Raw genomic sequence first — 17,693 nt, 5'->3', positions numbered from 1 at the left:
GTTATGGTGGCTGGAGACAAATGTCTGTGTCACACAATCAGGGGATAGCATCACACAGATGGGAGGGGTCCCTGTCCTGAAGGTAGTAGTATAGAAAAGGGCCTGATTTCAGAGTTTGACAAAAGGTAGACCAGAGAGGAGGGGGCTGTGGAAACACTGTGAGCTCCAACATCTCTCAGATTAGGTATGTTTTTCCCCTGAAAAAGGAAAGCAAAATGCTGAATTCCAGATCCATTCTCTACTGTGTCAGGGGCCAAATCACCTGATCTCCATTCTTGTCCTTCTGATACCTGACACCATCCTCTCTTCTGACCTATAGATACCTCTCCTGGAACTGAATCCTGCCACTGAAAGAATTCAGATATTTTTGTTTTCAACTCTAGAACCCTTTCTTGCTATATATTACTCAGTCTTTTTCTAACCTTCCTCTCCATACTTTCTAGAGACCCTGAACTGAACTTCATCCTTTGAAAAGGCTTTTGATATCAATATGAAGTTTATCCTCTTCTGGGCTGTTTTGAACCTATCTGGTGAGTATCTTCACATTTTTCTCTTTCCTTGCCAACGAGAAATCCTGGAGGAATCTTGAAAGACATACAGACACAGACAGGAGGCACATTCCGGACTACAAGTGTAGAACTGGCTCTCCCTCACCACTGTCATGATCTCCACCAGCTTTCCACCTGTGACACTGCCTGCCTGCCCCGTCTCAGCTTGATTGCTTGTATGGTCTTTGAGGAGGCATGTACACTGAAACCCTAATACCAGACCCACTCCTGAGAAAGACTGTGACCCGACTCTGGGCCCTTCTAGAAGAGGACTGTTGTGGGCACAAGGGAATGAGAAGTGGAGGCAGGTGTTGAAAGCAGAGGTTCAACTAATGGACACAGCAAAGCATTCAATGGTTTTTGGTCTTGTCCTGGCAGGTTTCAGTTACTCAAGCAAAAACCTTAGAGGCATTCATGAAATCTCTTTCTCTCACACCCCACATTCAATCTGTTTGGAAAATTTTTTTGGTTCTATCTTCTAAATATATCCCAAATCCAATCACATCTCACCACCTCCACTGCTCACGATGGCCAAGCCATCATCTTTTGCTTGGATTACCACATGAATCCTCTAACAGGTCTCTCTGCTTTCTACTCCTACACTCAGTATTTCTCCACAAGGAAATGACCATCAGTGCCTTACACAAAACCCTAATATGGCTTCACAGTCCTTCAGAAGAAAGTCCATAACCTTATGATGCTCTACAAAGCCCTGCATCACTGCTTTGACCTCCATCCTTTCCTGCTCTTCTCCCTCTCACCTGCCACCTCAGCCACACTGGCCTTTGTGATGCTCCTAAACAAGTCTTAGGACTCTTGCTTCAGCTATTTCCTCCACCTGAAACCCAGTTCCCCAGATATCTGATGGTCTAACTCTCCTATCTTCATTTAAGTTGTCATCTCTCATTCTATCTACATGGTCTACCTATACTAAGGTGTAATATTGCAGAATTCCCCACCACACACACACACACACACACATCCATCCGGTACTGTCTTTTCCTCTTTCCCTGTTCTACTGTTTTTCCCACAGTACCAATTATCATCTAATACACTAGATTATTTACTTATGTATTGTGTCTACTGTTATGGAATGTCTTCTCTCATCAGAATGTATGAGAGCAGGGCTATTTCTCTGCGTAGTTCCCTATATAGCCCAAGCCACCTATAACAAAGCCTGGCACATATGAAGTGCTCATACTTACTTGTCAAATGAATAAATTATCTCCCTCTCCTCAGATTCCGTGAGCAGGTAGTCTGTTATTTAAATCACTCTTATATTGTTTTTCCCTGCATTGCTGTAGAGAATAAGGAGTGAGACTAGTAAAAGCAGTCTTAAAAAGGTAAAAGCATTAAGTTCCTCATGAGTAGATTTAACATATGTTCCCTGAATTGTAGAAGGTATTTAAGAACATTTGTATTTTAATCTGAAAAATATTTAGTGACAACAAAATGAAAAACACCTTTATCTGTTGAAATTGAGATGTTTCTATCATTTTCTTCATGTTTTTAGAACAAACTAAGCCAGTTTGCAAATTCAGCTTACAGATAAAGGTATTAGAGAGAAAGGTAGGGGAACTTGAGCATATTAAATAATTTTCCTTGTTTTTTTCTAGTGATCCCTGCAAAAATCTCAGAATTTCCTGTCTATGTTTCTCTTTCCAGTTGCTCTGGCCTATGATCCAGATTACCAACATGGCACTGCTCCCCCCTACCTGGTCTACTTGAAATCTGATTACTTGCCCTGTGTTGGGGCTCTGGTCCACCCCCTTTGGGTGATCACAGCTGCACATTGCAACTTACCGTGAGTAATAAGCCCCCAGTGCTACTTTGCACTTTAGGTTCTCAGATTGGGCATAGACTCAGATCCCTGCCTGGCTCCATTCTCTAATGAAGTGGGACTAGGGAGGCCTTCTGAGGGTGTTCATTGGTAGAGAAAAAGGCCTATAGGAAGGGGCTAAAAGAGGCCCATGGGAATGGATACATTATCTCTGTCAAGTCTTCTCTCAAACAACTACATTGTTCCAGAAAACTTCGGGTGATGTTAGGGATTACAAATCCATCAAATCCTGATGAAAAGGATGTACAAGTTGTTGGCTATGAGAGGATGATCCATCATCCACGCTTCTCAGTTACTGCTATTGAGAATGACCTCATGTTAATCAAGCTGAGAGAAAATATTGAACTCAATGACTATGTGAAAGTGGTCAGTCTGCCTGAAGAACCTGTCCGTGAGGAAGCCATGTGCATGGTCTCCACGTGGGCCTACAATCTATGTGATGACTGTGAGTCACCTCATGATAATCTTTTCTCTCAGAGTATGACACACTCTGTCCCTTCTCTACTCTTACCTTCTGCAATTGTTTCCAAAAAAGACTTCTTTCCAACCTCTTAATTCATCCTTATTATCTCTTCCTCCTTTCCCTGTACTTCCCTGAAGGAGTCACAGATGTAGTTAGTTAAGCATTTACATTTCTAGAAAATTTTAAAGTAATTCATTTCATTTAATGCAGAGATGTCTCATATTTACATATAAATTCCAGGAATTTAATCTCTTTTATAAAAAGATAGACACTTGTATCATGAGAAATGGTTAGTCTGCCCATTTCCTGTTGTCCAAGCAGCCATAGTTGTGATTTCTCTCAGTGTTTGATCTCTTTTTCTTTTTAAAATTTTTTAAGAGAGTAGATCTCTCTCTCTCTCTCTTTAAAGATTTTGTTTATTTATTCATTCATAAGAAGCACAGAGATAGAAGCAGAGGCATAAGCAGAGGGAAAAGCAGGCTCTCTGTGCAGATCCTGATGTGGGACTAGATCCCAGGACCCTGGGATCATGCCCTGAGTTGAAGACAGATGCTCAACCACTGAGCCACCTGGCACCCTCTTTCTTTCTTTCTAGATTATTTATTTATCTATTTGACAGAGAAAGAGAGCAAGCACGAGCATGGGGAGCAGCAAAGGGAGAGGGAGAAGCAGACTCCCCACTGAGCAGAGAGCCCAATGTGGGGCTGGATCCCAGGACCCTGGGATCAAGATCTGAACTGAAGGCAAATGTTTAACTGACTGAGCCACCCAGGCACCCCTCTCTTTTCCTTCCTTCCAGAAGAAGAAATATATTGAAAAAGAAGGCAACAAAAAGAAGGAGGTTTGTTAGATACTAACTCTTAAGGAAGTTGTACATCTTTTTTCCCCTAGCCAAGGAGCCCGACTCACCACAGAGCGTGAACATATCTGTAATCTACAGGGATGAGTGCCTCGATGCCTATAAAACCCAAAGGATCCAAGAAAATATGCTGTGTCTGGGCATTGTGCCAGGAAGGAGGCTGCCCTGCAAGGTAATGTACTCTTGATGCCTAGTTTTCCCATTTTATTTCTTGTGTCTTTTGCTAGAAAGATAAGATAACCCTATTTCCCTTTTTATTCTGGCAGGAAGTCACAGCCGCCCCAGCAGTCTGCAATGGGGTACTTCAAGGAATATTGACTTTTTTAGATGGATGTGTTTTGAGAGCTGATGTTGGAATCTACACCAACATCTTTAAATACGTGTCCTGGATTAGAAATACAATCAGAGACAACTGAGCTGCCATGGCAGGAATTCTAGATCATGTGACACAACCTGTGCCTATGTCCAGCCTCACAATTAAACCTAAATAGATGCCCTGGGTTGCATCAGGCATGCCTGTCTCACTTCTACCCAACAGAGTGGGCGATTGGTACCTTCCCATACCATGACTATACATGATAATCTTCTTCCCCTTTTGATGAAGATGACAAACTCCACACCCCTTAGGCAGTTGAAGTTTATGAGGTGGGGATTGTGTTCTAACAGAGATCACAGGCTATGGGGAAAAGGCCCACTCAGCCATTTTGGGTAATAAAACCCCTATTACTTGCACTGAATTAACATGTGCTTTTGGCAAGTTACCCATGCTAGAAGGGAAAAGGAAGCCTGACAAAGAGTGAGCTAACTAGAAGCATAGGTGAGGGAAAGAAAAGGTTCTAGGAAGGAGCCTCTAAGAGGTATTGCATAGTTTCCCCTTGCCTATGTAACTATCAAGAACAGCCATAGATCTTGCTCATTCGTTTTGCGGGATTCTGGGTAGGGACTTGAGCTATGAGGGGTTAATACAAAAGTGAACTAGGGCATAGGACAAAGCAGATGAAACAGGGAGTCCGGGTCAGATTTTGCCAGCACATGCTTGCCCTTTCTCTTATGCCAGCTGCCACAGAGACTCCATTCTCTCCAACTATTACTCTTACATTTTTCTTCCTTCCTCCCTCTCTTTTCACCTCACCCCTGCAGTTCCAGTTACCACGTGAGAGTTTTAATTGATAGTTACTGAGGATCAAAAGCACAGAAACCAAAATGATTTTTAGAGGGTTTTGCCTGTGGCCACTTTGGGTGGACTGTTGAAAACTTACAGTCCAGCGAGGGGACACGGGAGCTCCTCTCAGGAAGCAGAGTTTGCAGCTTGCAGAGTTAAAATGCAACATGTTGTGTTTGGTTTATTAAGGCAATTGTGAGAGCTTCACCTTCATGTGTGTTATTAACTGACATTTTAGCTATGGGATAAACAGATGGTTTTTGCAGGAGAGTACCTCACCCTCTGGGGATGTTTCCCACCTTAAAAATGGTGCTACAATTTCAATAGTTCATCCTGGTATCTTATAAGGCTAGCTGATTCTAGGTGATGAAGCATATGTCAAGGACACCGAATTCCATGGTCATCAGCCTACTGACTCATGACTGTCACTGTACAGTGACTTCCTTGGTTGGAAAATACATTCCTTTGTTGTCGGGTACATAAGGGTTTCAGTTAATTCAAGGATGGTGGTGCTAGAAAGGTGACAAGGGATAGAAAAATCCAAATCTAGACTATATCCTTTTTGGTGAGGAGAATAGCTATTCTCTATGTGTTGAAAAGGGCTGCCGGGGGTACCTGGGGCACATACAGTACTACATCAAGACTATATCAAGGCTGAGATTGGTCATTGACACTGTCACAGTGGATCTGAAGCAATGGTGGTAACAATGGTGAGACTTGCAGGGAGCCTGAATATGCTCCATCTGGACCCACTATATGTTTATGGAGCCACTAAAAATCACGAGAGGGAATGAAGAAAGACTTCAGAATAGATCTGCTTATCTATCTGATTATTAAAGTCTACCGAATCAAAGGCACTTTAGTGAGAGTTCTCATGGGATACAATATTCTCCTTCTCTAAACTCACCCTGAAAAATCCTACTACATAATTTTCCCCTAAATAGCTAATCTCCATTCCCTCCACCTTCCCCCTTCTGAATACCTGTCAGGGCAGACCACAAGCCATTCCCAAGAAATTCAACCTCAGGGAAGAAAATAATAATTGAATTTCTGTCTCCTGAGAAGAATGAGATTCTTCAGGGCATCCCTCTGAGGGGTTTTATTATCATAATAGTAGACATGCAATCAGTACCAATGTATCAACCAGTGAAGTCTCTCCACCCTCAAGAAACTGTTTATGAAGAAGTCTCTTTGAGGTCACTGTATGGCTTAAGGGAAGATTCACTGGAGCAATTGCTTGGGCAATTTATTTGGACTTTTGGGGTCTAATTTACCCCTCTGGTCCACTTATACTCTGAGTTGGGGCTGGAATCTTGCTGAGCATATCCCAGTCACTGACAGAGTCAGGTGGCCCCACCTAGAGCAAGTTTCATGGCCAATTGGTGATCTGTAGTCAGGCATTTAGTTTCTACTAGACCCCAGTGGCAAACCAGAAGCTATTTCCCAAAAAGAGAAAAGGAGCATGACTTTGCCACCATCTTTTGGGACCCCATCTTGATTTCATTAGGTTTTGCTGTGTCATTTAGTACACTAAAAATAATACTTCTAGAACCATTGAATCTACAGAGTTTTAAACCGAAGAAACAGAGCCAATTGTGCTTCAACCTGTGCTGGAGGCAAAGTCTTTTCTGAATTAGTCTCTTTCTAACCTATCAACTTTCTAGATCACTCATGAAATGGTTCAGAGGAGGATACCCTGATGAGATATATGTTGCTTATAAAATTTAGAGGTCTTCAGATATCATTCTTCATAGTAGGGAGCACAAGTATAACAATGTGTTCATTTCAATAGAGGAATCCAACATATACCCACAAGGTTCACTAGTTATATCACCTACCCACTACCACACACCTGTCTTTCCAAGACACCCAGGAACCTTGCTACTTCCTGTCATCTCATCCTACCAACATGACATCATCAATACAACAGATCAGTGTGGTGCGCTTGGAGATTTTCAAGTTCCTTAAATACTATATTCAGGTTCAGGAGCAGAGCAATGATGACTGCCTGAGTATGGAGGTAAAAATATACTGTTGTCCCTGACAAATGAAAGCTAATTAAATTCTGAGCTTCCCAATGCAATGTATAAAAATACATTTTCCAGACGGATAGTTGCATACTGAGTGTGAAAGACTGCATTTATTTGCTCTAGGAAGGTCCCACATACGAAACAACCACTATAATTGGACTTACCATGTGATACTCAAACACTATCATTCCCCACCACTCTTTTATGACATGGCCAACTGAAGAACTGAATGACATTATAATACAAATTATCACCCAGCCTATTTCAAGTCTGTATAGTCTGGTGGTACTGACCTTTCCAATGTGCTGATGTTTTAGATTTACTAAGGGGAAGTTCCATCAACTTTCTCTTAGCCCTTTCTATAACAAAAGCTCACTTCACAGCCCTGAGGGATATTGTACGGACTCTAACCAGTTGTAGAAAAAAAAATTTACCCCTTGTAACTCTGCCAGTGCACATAGTAACTATGGAAATAAATTATAGATGGTTTCAGAGCCCCATTGAATTACTCTAGGGAAGACTTAAGTAAAAAAAAATCCATTTATCCCTCAATTTTCATAAGCTCCACTCTGATCAGAGGATAGCACTGATTATAAGTCTTCCCCACCACCACAAACAACACAAATTGGTACCAATTCAGAACCAGAATCTCAAAAAATTTAGCTATGTTCTCGTCCCTAGAACACAAGTCACCAAGTAAGTTGATCCAGGTCATCTTGTATGGGCTGGAAGGAAGACTCAATGTTAGAACAAGTTTCATTCGTTAGGATATCAGGTTCCCCTGCATTCAGTTGAACATTGGATCGATTAAGGTAACTAGCTGAGGCTTGTGACCTAGGAAGAAGCCCCTAATCAGCCCATTATTATCAAATCTGTCAAGTGTTTTTTTGTTTGTTTGTTTGTTTGTTTGTTTGTTTGTTTGTTATATAAGTCAAATAAGAACTTGAACTTCCTGTCAGGTTCATTCCTGAGGATCCCATTTTTGTGGAGAACCCTCGAAAGAATCCTCTAAAGGGCTCCAAAACACACTAGCTAATATTATTTGTTTCCATTTTAAGAGTAAAAGAGGCAAATGAACATAATAACATGATGTTTTGTCTATTTTCCTTAAACAAGTTAAACTAAAATCTGAGATGCCCTTTAGCAGTGGACAAAGGCCACTGTAAGGGGAAAACATGACATCTGTAAACTTCTTCTGCACAGCCTCTTTGTTTATTTGAACTTTATGTCTTTAGTAGAAAATATGGTAGGCTCCATCACTCAATATATCCTGAGTCTTTCTAATTTTCTAATCTTTCTAATCTACATCTTTCTAATTTTAAGTTGCAGCCTTGGGAATCCCATGTTGTCATGTATCTAAGTCATATTCTCCATCAGCTCTATAAGTAACATGGCCAGAAATTTCCCATCCCAGCTGCCTTACTCCTTTGTCTCTCTCAAGTTGTCAGAATTTAAGTGGAGAAAATAGGGGGACTCATTCAAAAGTTTCCTCCAGTCATAATAACATGTTAGGATTTGGACAGCACATTGTTCCATTGAGTAAGGGGGGGGGGTATCGCCTATAACCACTGTTCTCAAGGCTGCAAAGCTATGATTCCAAAAGCTACCTAAGGATGGAGGATGAAGATGGCCAGAGTCTTACAAAAACAAGGTGAAAATTAGGCTAGAGCCTACACTTGTGCACAGAAATTAATGCCAGCTACTATATTGATGAGACTTTCAAGACTTCATACAATTTGTAATTTTTCTCTTACGCATTCATTTCAAGGACAGGAGGATTTCAGAAACCATAAAATGAGCTCTGTTCAATAGGGAATCAGGGTGGAAAAAGGCCTTGAGTTGAAGTCACTGGCTATAACAATTGGAGTAGAATCAACGTGCCCACTGGAAGCTAAAGATGGGAATTAGAGAAGCTGGCCTAGGGTCTGACACTGGCAAGGAAGGAACTCCAAGATCATCACTCCAAGGCCCTTTGAAGACTCAGAAGTCCTAGGTATCTTCATTATTCCACTCTGAGGTTTCCGGCAGCTATTTTGACTAAAATCAAACCAATGTTTCTTGTCTCTCTCTCCCAGTCTATGATTTGTTGTTTGGTGGTGGTGGTGGTGGTTCCTTTTAAAGAGATTATGATGTGTTAGTAAATCACATGTAGGATTTGCTTCAACTATAAAATGTGCATCCAAATTTGCTTTTGCCTTGCTCTCTGTAGCTCCAAACCCCTACCTTGAGGCATTTAGTTGGCACATCTATAACCTCAAGAGCCCCATCTACAATAGCAGCCCAAGACATGGGTCCAGGACCATTCTTGGTTAAAAGAAGTTTAGCTCATCACCAAACCAAACTTGCTGGTATGCTCTTCTACCCAAGCAGCTCAGCTTTAGTAACTGGGCTTCTGTTCTGTTCCTGCAGTGAAGCCCCCTTCCCACCTTCCCCTACCTTTTTAAAATCCCAGTTCCATTAATGCTGTCTTTGTCTTGACAACCTTGTCTTCCCCAGTTCCTCTAAGCCTAGGGCTCTGCCCAACGCTCCCCAGATGTTGCTGGAAACCCATACGAGGCCAGCTTCTTGCTGTTAACAACTTCATGCTGCCAATTACCTGCCATATAGCCAGTTTTCCTGGCCTGCCGCCCTCTACTGGCCACCTGCCTGACTTCCCTTCCACCTTCACTCCAGGATGCTTTGCGGTCTGGATTCTGATAGCCTAGAATCTGACTCTTCCCTGTGATTGTTATCCCCTCACTCTGATTTCTACCATCTGCCCTTTAGTATGAGTTTATCTCATTTCTAGATCCTCAAAAGGATGATCTTGGGCTTAGCGCAGCTGAAAGAGCATGGGTTTGGGATCCAATTTGGTTTTTAATCCCAACTCCCATAGCTGGTAGCTAGGCAAGGAATTAAGAAATTTAGGCAAGGAATTAAGAAATTTAACCTGTCTTATTTTAGTTTATCTCTAAAATGGGACCAATAATACTTTTCTGGATTGTTGGGAGTAAATAAGATAACTTACGTAAGACATGAAGCATAATATTTAGCACATAACATGGTAGGCACTTAAATCTTTGCCAAGGGATTACTGGTAATCTGTCACCACTTCTTTACATCTGTGTTTATCTTTCTTCAATTAGGATAGAAACTATTTTCACGTCCATGCACACAATCAATCAGGTTGTATCAGAGCACGAAAGAACATTCTAACAAAATTTGCCAATATACCTTTCCTCAGGGGTCAGGCCCCTGTGCCTTTCCCAGCCTGTGTGGGAGAAGTCTTAGGCATAAAGGACAGCGAGGCAGTTTTACAGTGTTATTGTATTTCTTTGTGTAGAGATCTAAAATTATAAGTGCAGTGTAAGTCCATTATAATATCATTTAGACAGGTGATTGCCAGGTAGGGTTGCTCTGTTTTTGAAGTGTTTCCATGATCTCAGACAGCCTAAACACTGATTGCATATAATGAGGAGAACCCACAAAAGTAGAAAAATAAATTTAAATTCACAATCCTATTATGTTATTTTGTGAAGTTTTCAAGTGTGCTGTACTTTCCCCTCAGTTTAGTGAACTGCTAATCCACGTCCGGACTGTCTACCAAACGGTCTATGAGGTTTATCACAGTTTACCCTTAACAAGCTCCACCAGCGTGTAAAGACAGACATGTGCCTAAACTCAAAGGACTTGCATGGATCCTGAAGCTCTAATAGTTATTAACCCACTATCAACTCCCTCTTCCCAAGTCCCCCTGTATCTAAGCCCTTACCTTCACATTAAGCCCACGCTTGCTCTCCTGCTCAGGGGCCCTGAAATGATGGCATAGGGGCCATAAACAGGGGCTATGTTTCTGTTTGGAATCTGAATTATAGCAAAAATGTTCATCTTCCTTCCTCTGCCTCTCGGAGAGGCAAGTGAAACTTTGAGCTCATGCTTTCTGCTCTCCAAGGACCTTCTTAATGAGGGAATAAAGCAAGTAAGAAGAGGGGTAAAATTTGGAGAAGACAAAGACGAAACATGCATCATATTTCTTGAAAATTCACACCACATCTGGTAAAATACTGAAAATGGAGTGGGTATTCTCTGCATGTCGATTAACTGAGAAGATGCCTAGGAGAAAGGAGAACAGAGAGACGGCTGCCTTAGGTGAGTATATGCACCTGCCAGTCCTGCAGTTCCATGATCTTAAGACTCACCCAAACTATGGACATACTACAGAGCAGGATTTAATTTACACAATCATAAAATATATTACTTTCCCCTCCAAATGATTAGATGTGATTAGTGTAATTCCATCTGTTCCTATCTGGACCTATTGAGCCCCAGGACAAGTCTGCAGGGTACTTAGTGTCTTTTCAGGACACTTATCTGACCTGCTGCCATGTCGTGTATGGACTTCTCTGTGCTCTCTGACCATGTCTGTAATGTGATGGAAGCTGCCTTTCTGGAAGGGGCAGAGATGCCTGCCATGTCACACTTCCCTAATTAGGGTGACAATGTATTCAATTCAAAAAAAGGCAGCATCACAAGGTGTTGAGTGTCATAGATCTGACTCAGAATTCCTGTACCTGAGTCCTGGCTGTACTACTATTAGTTACGTGACATCAGGCAAGGTGTCCAAAGTGTCCCAGGCGTCAACTATCCATTTCCCTATTAAAATAAAAACAACCAGGGACCTCTGGGTGGCTCAGCAGTTGGGTGGCTGCCTTCGGCTCAGGTTGTGATTCTGGGATCTGGGACTGAGTCCTGCATCGGGCTCCTGCAAAGAGCCTGCTTCTCCCTCTGCCTGTGTCTCGGCCTCTCTCTCTCTCTATGTCTCTCATGAATAAATAAATCTTAAAAATAAAATAAAATGAAAACAACAATAAAAAGCAAGAAATGGTGGTCCTTGCCTAATTGGGCATTTGAAAATATTGACCGAGAAAATGAAGTTAAATATATTTCTGAAAGACATGGTCAAATCACTCACAGCAGCCTGCAGACTGGAGGCTACACCACATAGACTGGTATTTCCTAACTGAATAATGACAGGTGAATAGCATGATCTAATCAAAAAGCATTGTTTGGACCCTTACCACCTGCCAATCCAGGAGGGCTAGTTTGATCATCAAGGAATCAATGGTTCTGGCAGTGGTCTTAAGGCATAGTCATGGTCCAGGGGAGCAGCGTTGCATCTGGGAAGTCTCCAGGGAGCTCCCAGGGACAGAGGTTGAAGGGATTCCATCAGAGCATTGGCACCTTCGGTCACTACAGAGGTGACTTGGTTGTAGTTATTTCAAGAGCTGCTAGTGGAGGCCTCAGCTTTCCTTGAGAGCAGGTGGTCCAGGGACGCCTGGGTGGCTCCGTCCATTAAATGTTTGCCTTCAGCTCAGGCCATGATCTCAGGGTCCTGGGATCAAGCCCCTGGTGGGCTCCGTGCTCAGCGGGGAACCTGCTTCTCCCTTTCCCCCCTCCCACTTGCTCTCATGCCCACATGTTCTTTCTCAAATATATATTATATATGTATATATCTAAATTAAATATTATATATATATATTATTTTTTTTAAAAGAGTAGGTGGTCCAGGCCTCTCTGCCCTGCCATCTCTGTATTTAACAGCCTCTTGGTGATCTCTAGACCGAGGATCTTTAAGGATCTCCCGATGAAGGCCTTTTCAACAGAGGTACCCTTCCTGGAGGGAGGAGAGAACACAGGTATCCAAATGTCTCCGGATGCTGCGCCAGGCTCTAGACCTACTCCCCATCACTCTTGTCCTCTGGAGCTGGGCAGGCGGTCACCGAAACAGCTGAGTGGGGGTGCCAAGAGAAGACTCAACACCTTTGAGTCAGGCCAGACCCAGGCAGAGCAGAGCATGGAAAACTATGGGCAGATGGTTCCCCCTGGTGGACAAAACTCCTCCCTCTCCACAAGCCGAGAGGAAAGTGCTTGCCTGCAGCTCTGGGCCACAGCCACCCAGATGGCCACCAGAGACCCAGCATTGAAATGTCTTCTCGTTCTCTCCCACCTTGCACCCCAGTTACCTGCTCATCTGCTTTGAGATAGAGATGCTCCTACCTGGCAGCTCCTACCTGCTTTGAGATAGAGATGCTCCTCCTACTGCTACAGCCACCTGCCACCTCCCATCTCTGTAGGGCTCTTACCCTCAGTGCTCCTGCCTGCAGCTTCTGGGATCTGCGTCTCCTTGTTCCACCCCTCACTCTGTGTATGGCCTTGATCAGGTGGCAGGCCCACTTTTTTAAGATTTTATTTATTTATTCATAGAGACACAGAGAAAGAGAGGCAGAGACACAGGCAGAGGGAGAAGCAGGATCCCTGCGGGGAGCCCAATGCGGTACTTGATCCCAGGACCCCAGGATCATGACCTGAGCTGAAGGCAAGACCCAGTTCTGAGCCATGGCTTTATGGTCAATGTTTGGTGAGCCCTCACCATGGACCCAGACCGTGGTCCTTTCTAGGTCAGGCTCCCTCTGTGAGGATGTTACTTTTATTTTTTTTTTTTAAAGATTTTATTTATTTATTCATGGCAGTCACACAGAGAGAGACAGAGAGGCAGAGACACAGGCAGAGGGAGAAGCAGGCTCCATGCAGGGAGCCTGACATGGGATTCGACCCCGGGTCTCCAGGATCGCGCCCCGGGCCAAAGGCAGGCACCAAACCACTGCGCCACCCAGGGATCCCAGGATCTTACTTTTAAAAAGATCAACTTGAGATTAGTGAGTGAGACGTCTAGGTGGGGGTGAGCACTGAGTATGGGGATCTATTGGAAAAGTGGGTGTTTAGGGGTGTGAGTGAGGGGCTACACACTGAGATACTCCTTCTTCCTTCTTTCTGAGCTTCCAGAATTTCTCCAGGTTTCTTTCCAGCACCCCTGGGGGCGTTGATACTGGTATTAAACCCCAAATGCTTGTTACCTAGGCCAACTGTGGAGAATCATGCCCTTTGATCCTCACAGCAAGCCTCTGAGCTGGGTAGAGTTACCGCCTGTACTTTACAGGCACAGAAACCAAGATTCAGGGAGATAAAGTCTTTCCCAAAGCTCTCAAGTGGCAGAGCCAGGTCCGGAAGGAGCCCCACAGAGCCTGGGGTTAAATCTCTGAGTTAGGCAGCCAGGGCGTTCCCCAAAAGGGCCATGGGCAAGCAGTAGGAAGTGTCTGCTTGTAGAGGAGAGGCAACAGGAAGGAGGTGGGGGAGCGGAGGAGGAGTCAGGTCAGAGGAGGAGGAGGTTGGGTCTGTGGCTGGCAACCCAGGATGGTTTGTACTCACTTGTCCAAGGGGAGTTTCTCACCGTGTCTTTACTGCAGGTGCAGTACAGCGTTCTGCTCTGGGTCACATTGGCCACGTGCAGCCTCAGCTCCGTGCTGTCGACCCTCGTGGCCCGGTAATCTGCTCCAGGACGGGATACGAGCTCCTCGTCCCCAGGGCTCCGCAGAGTGGCCAGCACCTGCAGTTGCCCCTGGAGATCCTGTTGGTACCAGCTCATCCAAGGGTACTGGGAGTCTCTCAGGATGCAGTGCAGGGTTTCAGCCTGCCCACGAGCTACCAGGACCCAGCGGGGCCTTTGCTCCACCAGGCTTGCAGTGGCATCTGAAAAACACAGGCCAGGGTAAAGGTCCCCAGGGTAGCAGTAACTCCTCAAATAACCAGCCAAATCCCAAAGAGGGGGGCCCATGAGCAATGCTAATAGGAGACTCCTGGAAACGGAAGGAATACTTTGTCGCAGGGGTGCTATGCCGGGGAGGGCTTCAGCAAGCCTGGAATCAGAGAGCAAAACCTTCTGTGCCTACTAGTCCTTGCCCTCCCTCAACCCGTGGAGTGGCTTTTTCTGCCTGGCATCTGACCTGTACTCACGGTAGCCATGAGCACCCAGCCCCACAGGATGGAAAACAGTCCCATTCCCTGGCCCACACTTTCGCCAGCGGCATCGGGCAGCAGCCCGGAGAGCCGGATCCAGGTCTATGAGGTGGCCGTGAGCAGCTGACACTCTAGGCCTGAAACTCAAGAGGGAGTGGCTTTTCCAGGAAATAGTTTGTCTCATTTTCTCACTGAGGTTCAAGCCCCCTGACGTTCCCTGCTTTCTGCCTGCCAACAGCCCTCACACAGGCAGGCACACACTCCCCATATTCACTGAGCGCCTCAGTGAGGTTGTGTGGCCCTGCACCCTCTCCACCACCGTGTCCCAGAGATTCTGAACACGGACACTAGTGGTTCTGAATCTGTGCCTCAAACCTTTTCGAGGGGTTCCAACATCTCAATGCAAGTGAGCAGGCCGGCAGATTGAGCAAAGACCTCTCTCCCCCCCATACATTTCACACATAGAGGCTGGCAGTAGGCAATGGGCTTTAGAGAGTCGCCTCTCTAAGGGCCACTAATACACTAAACATTAGAGACTTAATTTTTCCTTGTTGAAAATAAGGGAAGAGACTTACCTCCTACCCATTTCTTTAGAGGATTTACTGTAGAAAACTTGTAATTTCAAGTTCTCTCTCTTTGAAATATATGTAAATCACCCAGAAATGTTTTTCTCCAGGACCTGCAATCATCTCTTTGAAATGAACTGCAAACATCAAATGAACCTCACTTAATGTAGAGTTAAGCTGCAAAATGATGCCCTGTTGTAAAGACGTGGCAAGATTGCTTGTCCTTTGGGTAAAGCAAATTAGCAAACCCAGATGGACACCCCCCAGCCCCCCAGTAAGCAAGTCACTCCAGGATGTCCTGTCCAGTCCTCTTATTTGAGGACTGGTTATCACTCTATCTCAAGAACGTGTATGTAATGGGTTGTGTCTGGTGGCCCATATGAAAGGCTGGGATTTCTGCTTTTGCAGTATCCCCATGGAATGCCTGGGATGTGAATCATATTCTGGTTAATGCGTATTCAATGATAAGACTGCTTTCTTTCTCTTCTACTTCTGGGGAGAGAGTTCCTGACAACGCCCAGTGCTGGCACTACCTAGCACTGAGGCCTTAGGACTCAGTTTCCCCATCTATAAGATGGAGATAATAATGATTTCATAAGAGTAAATAGATTCACACAAGAAAAATTCTTGGAATAGAGTTTGGCACAGGCTGAGCGCTTAGTGAGAGTTGGCTTCCATCACTGCAGTGGTAAATTGCCAATTCAATTTACATATGACAATATTAATGGCAGCATTTATCTTCCTTTCTTTATCTCTCCCTTAGTCATCAGCTGAGATGAAAATCACAAGCTCACATAATTTTCCAACATCGCTAAGAGGCCTCGTTTTTCAGAAAGTTTGGAAACCAGTGATCTGGGAAATTAGATTTAAAAAGACCCTCTCTTTACCTTCAGCCTTTCACAGACAAAAATATGGGGACATATAGGAGTCTAGCAACCAAACTACTATTTCAAGACCTCGGATCGCAATGTATTCAGGTCGGTGCTCCAGTGAGGTGTCTGTGCTTTCAGGGACCCTTGAGGAAGAAGAAGGGAGATGGAGCCAGGCGAGACTGCAGACCCCTCACCCTGGGGAGCCTGCACAGCGGGAAACAGCTGGGACCTGGTGTCCTGGGGCTTTGCGCCTCCCAGATTCACTATTTTTGTTAATCTGCGAAATTATAATTACTTCCAACAATATGGTTCACATGATTGTGGGGAAGGATAACAGGTATTGATGCCATGTGGTGATGGCATAATAGTTTATAATCCAGTTGGCTTGATAACTTTGAAGTCCTGTTGTTCTGGATTTTTTTTTTTTTTTTTTTAGAAAAGACACTCTTTTTCTGGGGTGCCTTGATGGCTCAGTCTTTAAGCATCTACTTCAGCTCAGGTTAAGACCTCAGGGTCTTGGGATCAAGCCCGCTTCGGGCTCTCCGCTCAGTGGGGAGTCTTGTCCCCCCCGCCCCGCCCCTCTGCCTCTCCCCCTGCTTGTGTGCTTTCTCTCTCTGTGTCAGATAAATAAATGAAATCTTTTAAAAATAGACACTCATTTTCATTATGTACAATTTTGTGTATAAAGTGAGTTAATATTTTCAATAGCAGATGATTTCAAATTTGCATCATCTAATTGTGCACGAAATGTCAATTGGCGGGCATTCTAAATCACATGCGCTGGTCCCCTTCTGCCGTGAGCTCTCTTACCTATTCCCAATCTCTTCTCTCCAGAGAGGGTGGGAGGGTGATGCTCTGGGAAGCATTGCCCAAACCACACATCTTGAACACCAGAAATATGTACATGCCAACCCAGAGGCGTCCTCACCTGGCAAGCCATGTGCATTGCATTCTGAGTTTACCGTGGAGAGAGTGGCTCTGGGGATCAGAGGATGGAAGGGAAGAAGGCCGGGCAAGGGGAACAAACCATAACTAGGGGAAAAGGTCAACAGACAGAGAAAAATCCTCCTAGTGGGCAGAGGGAGCCCAGGAGCAGATACTCTGAGGCTGCAGGCACTGGCTCCCTGTCCCTCCCTCAGGCAGGTAGATAGATTGCACGATAAGGGATCTGGCCCCATCTTGGCTTACAGGGCTGGCTCACCTGTCTCCCTGTCACCTCCTCCCTTAGCCTTAATCCCCAAATGCGATTGGGATCAGAGTGTCTCTGACACTCCTGTTATCTCCTCCCTGGATTCCTGCTCCTCAAGGTCAGGCTCCTCCTCTGGTCTTGGCCCTACTCCCAACCTGGGCCAAGGTAAGCCTCTTCCTTCCAGATGGCTGCCTAGCAACCTCCCTGCTCCCATGCCCAGAGTTGGGCATTATGGTTGCTGCCTTGGGAAATGGATTTTTTCTCCTACTGCACCATAACTCCTACCCAGGTGCTCACAGCAGCTGCCAACAACCTCAGCTGGGTCCTTACC

General features: G+C 44.6%; 1 protein-coding gene and 1 gene segment (V, D, J or C); one reads left to right on the top strand and one right to left on the bottom strand.

The window, feature by feature from the left end:
- The first annotated feature begins 490 nt into the window (after positions 1 to 490).
- LOC121489066 (serine protease 58-like) lies at positions 491 to 4,126 on the top strand. Its single transcript, XM_041751533.1, has 5 exons — positions 491 to 530; positions 2,214 to 2,352; positions 2,577 to 2,833; positions 3,743 to 3,882; positions 3,977 to 4,126. Exons 1-5 carry the CDS (start codon positions 491 to 493, stop codon positions 4,124 to 4,126), a joined length of 726 nt encoding a protein of 241 aa, XP_041607467.1.
- Positions 4,127 to 14,091: 9,965 nt separating this feature from the next.
- Positions 14,092 to 14,836, bottom strand: LOC121488740. The segment is given in 2 exon segments: positions 14,092 to 14,468; positions 14,723 to 14,836. Coding segments are annotated over 2 exon segments (432 nt in total).
- Positions 14,837 to 17,693: the final 2,857 nt, after the last annotated feature.

Source organism: Vulpes lagopus, chromosome 4, assembly GCF_018345385.1.
Source record: "Vulpes lagopus strain Blue_001 chromosome 4, ASM1834538v1, whole genome shotgun sequence".
In the NCBI taxonomy this organism is placed as follows: Eukaryota; Metazoa; Chordata; class Mammalia; order Carnivora; family Canidae; genus Vulpes; species Vulpes lagopus.
Note: the sequence above shows the minus strand (reverse complement) of the source record. Positions and strands in the feature narration are given on the sequence as shown.

Coding starts and splice junctions, on each gene's coding strand:
- LOC121489066 (XM_041751533.1), top strand. CDS start 491: ATGAAGTTTATCCTCTTCTGGGCTGTTTTGAACCTATCTG. Junction 2,353..2,576: donor GCTGCACATTGCAACTTACC/GTGAGTAATAAG, acceptor ACATTGTTCCAG/AAAACTTCGGGTGATGTTAG. Junction 2,834..3,742: donor CTACAATCTATGTGATGACT/GTGAGTCACCTC, acceptor TTTTTCCCCTAG/CCAAGGAGCCCGACTCACCA.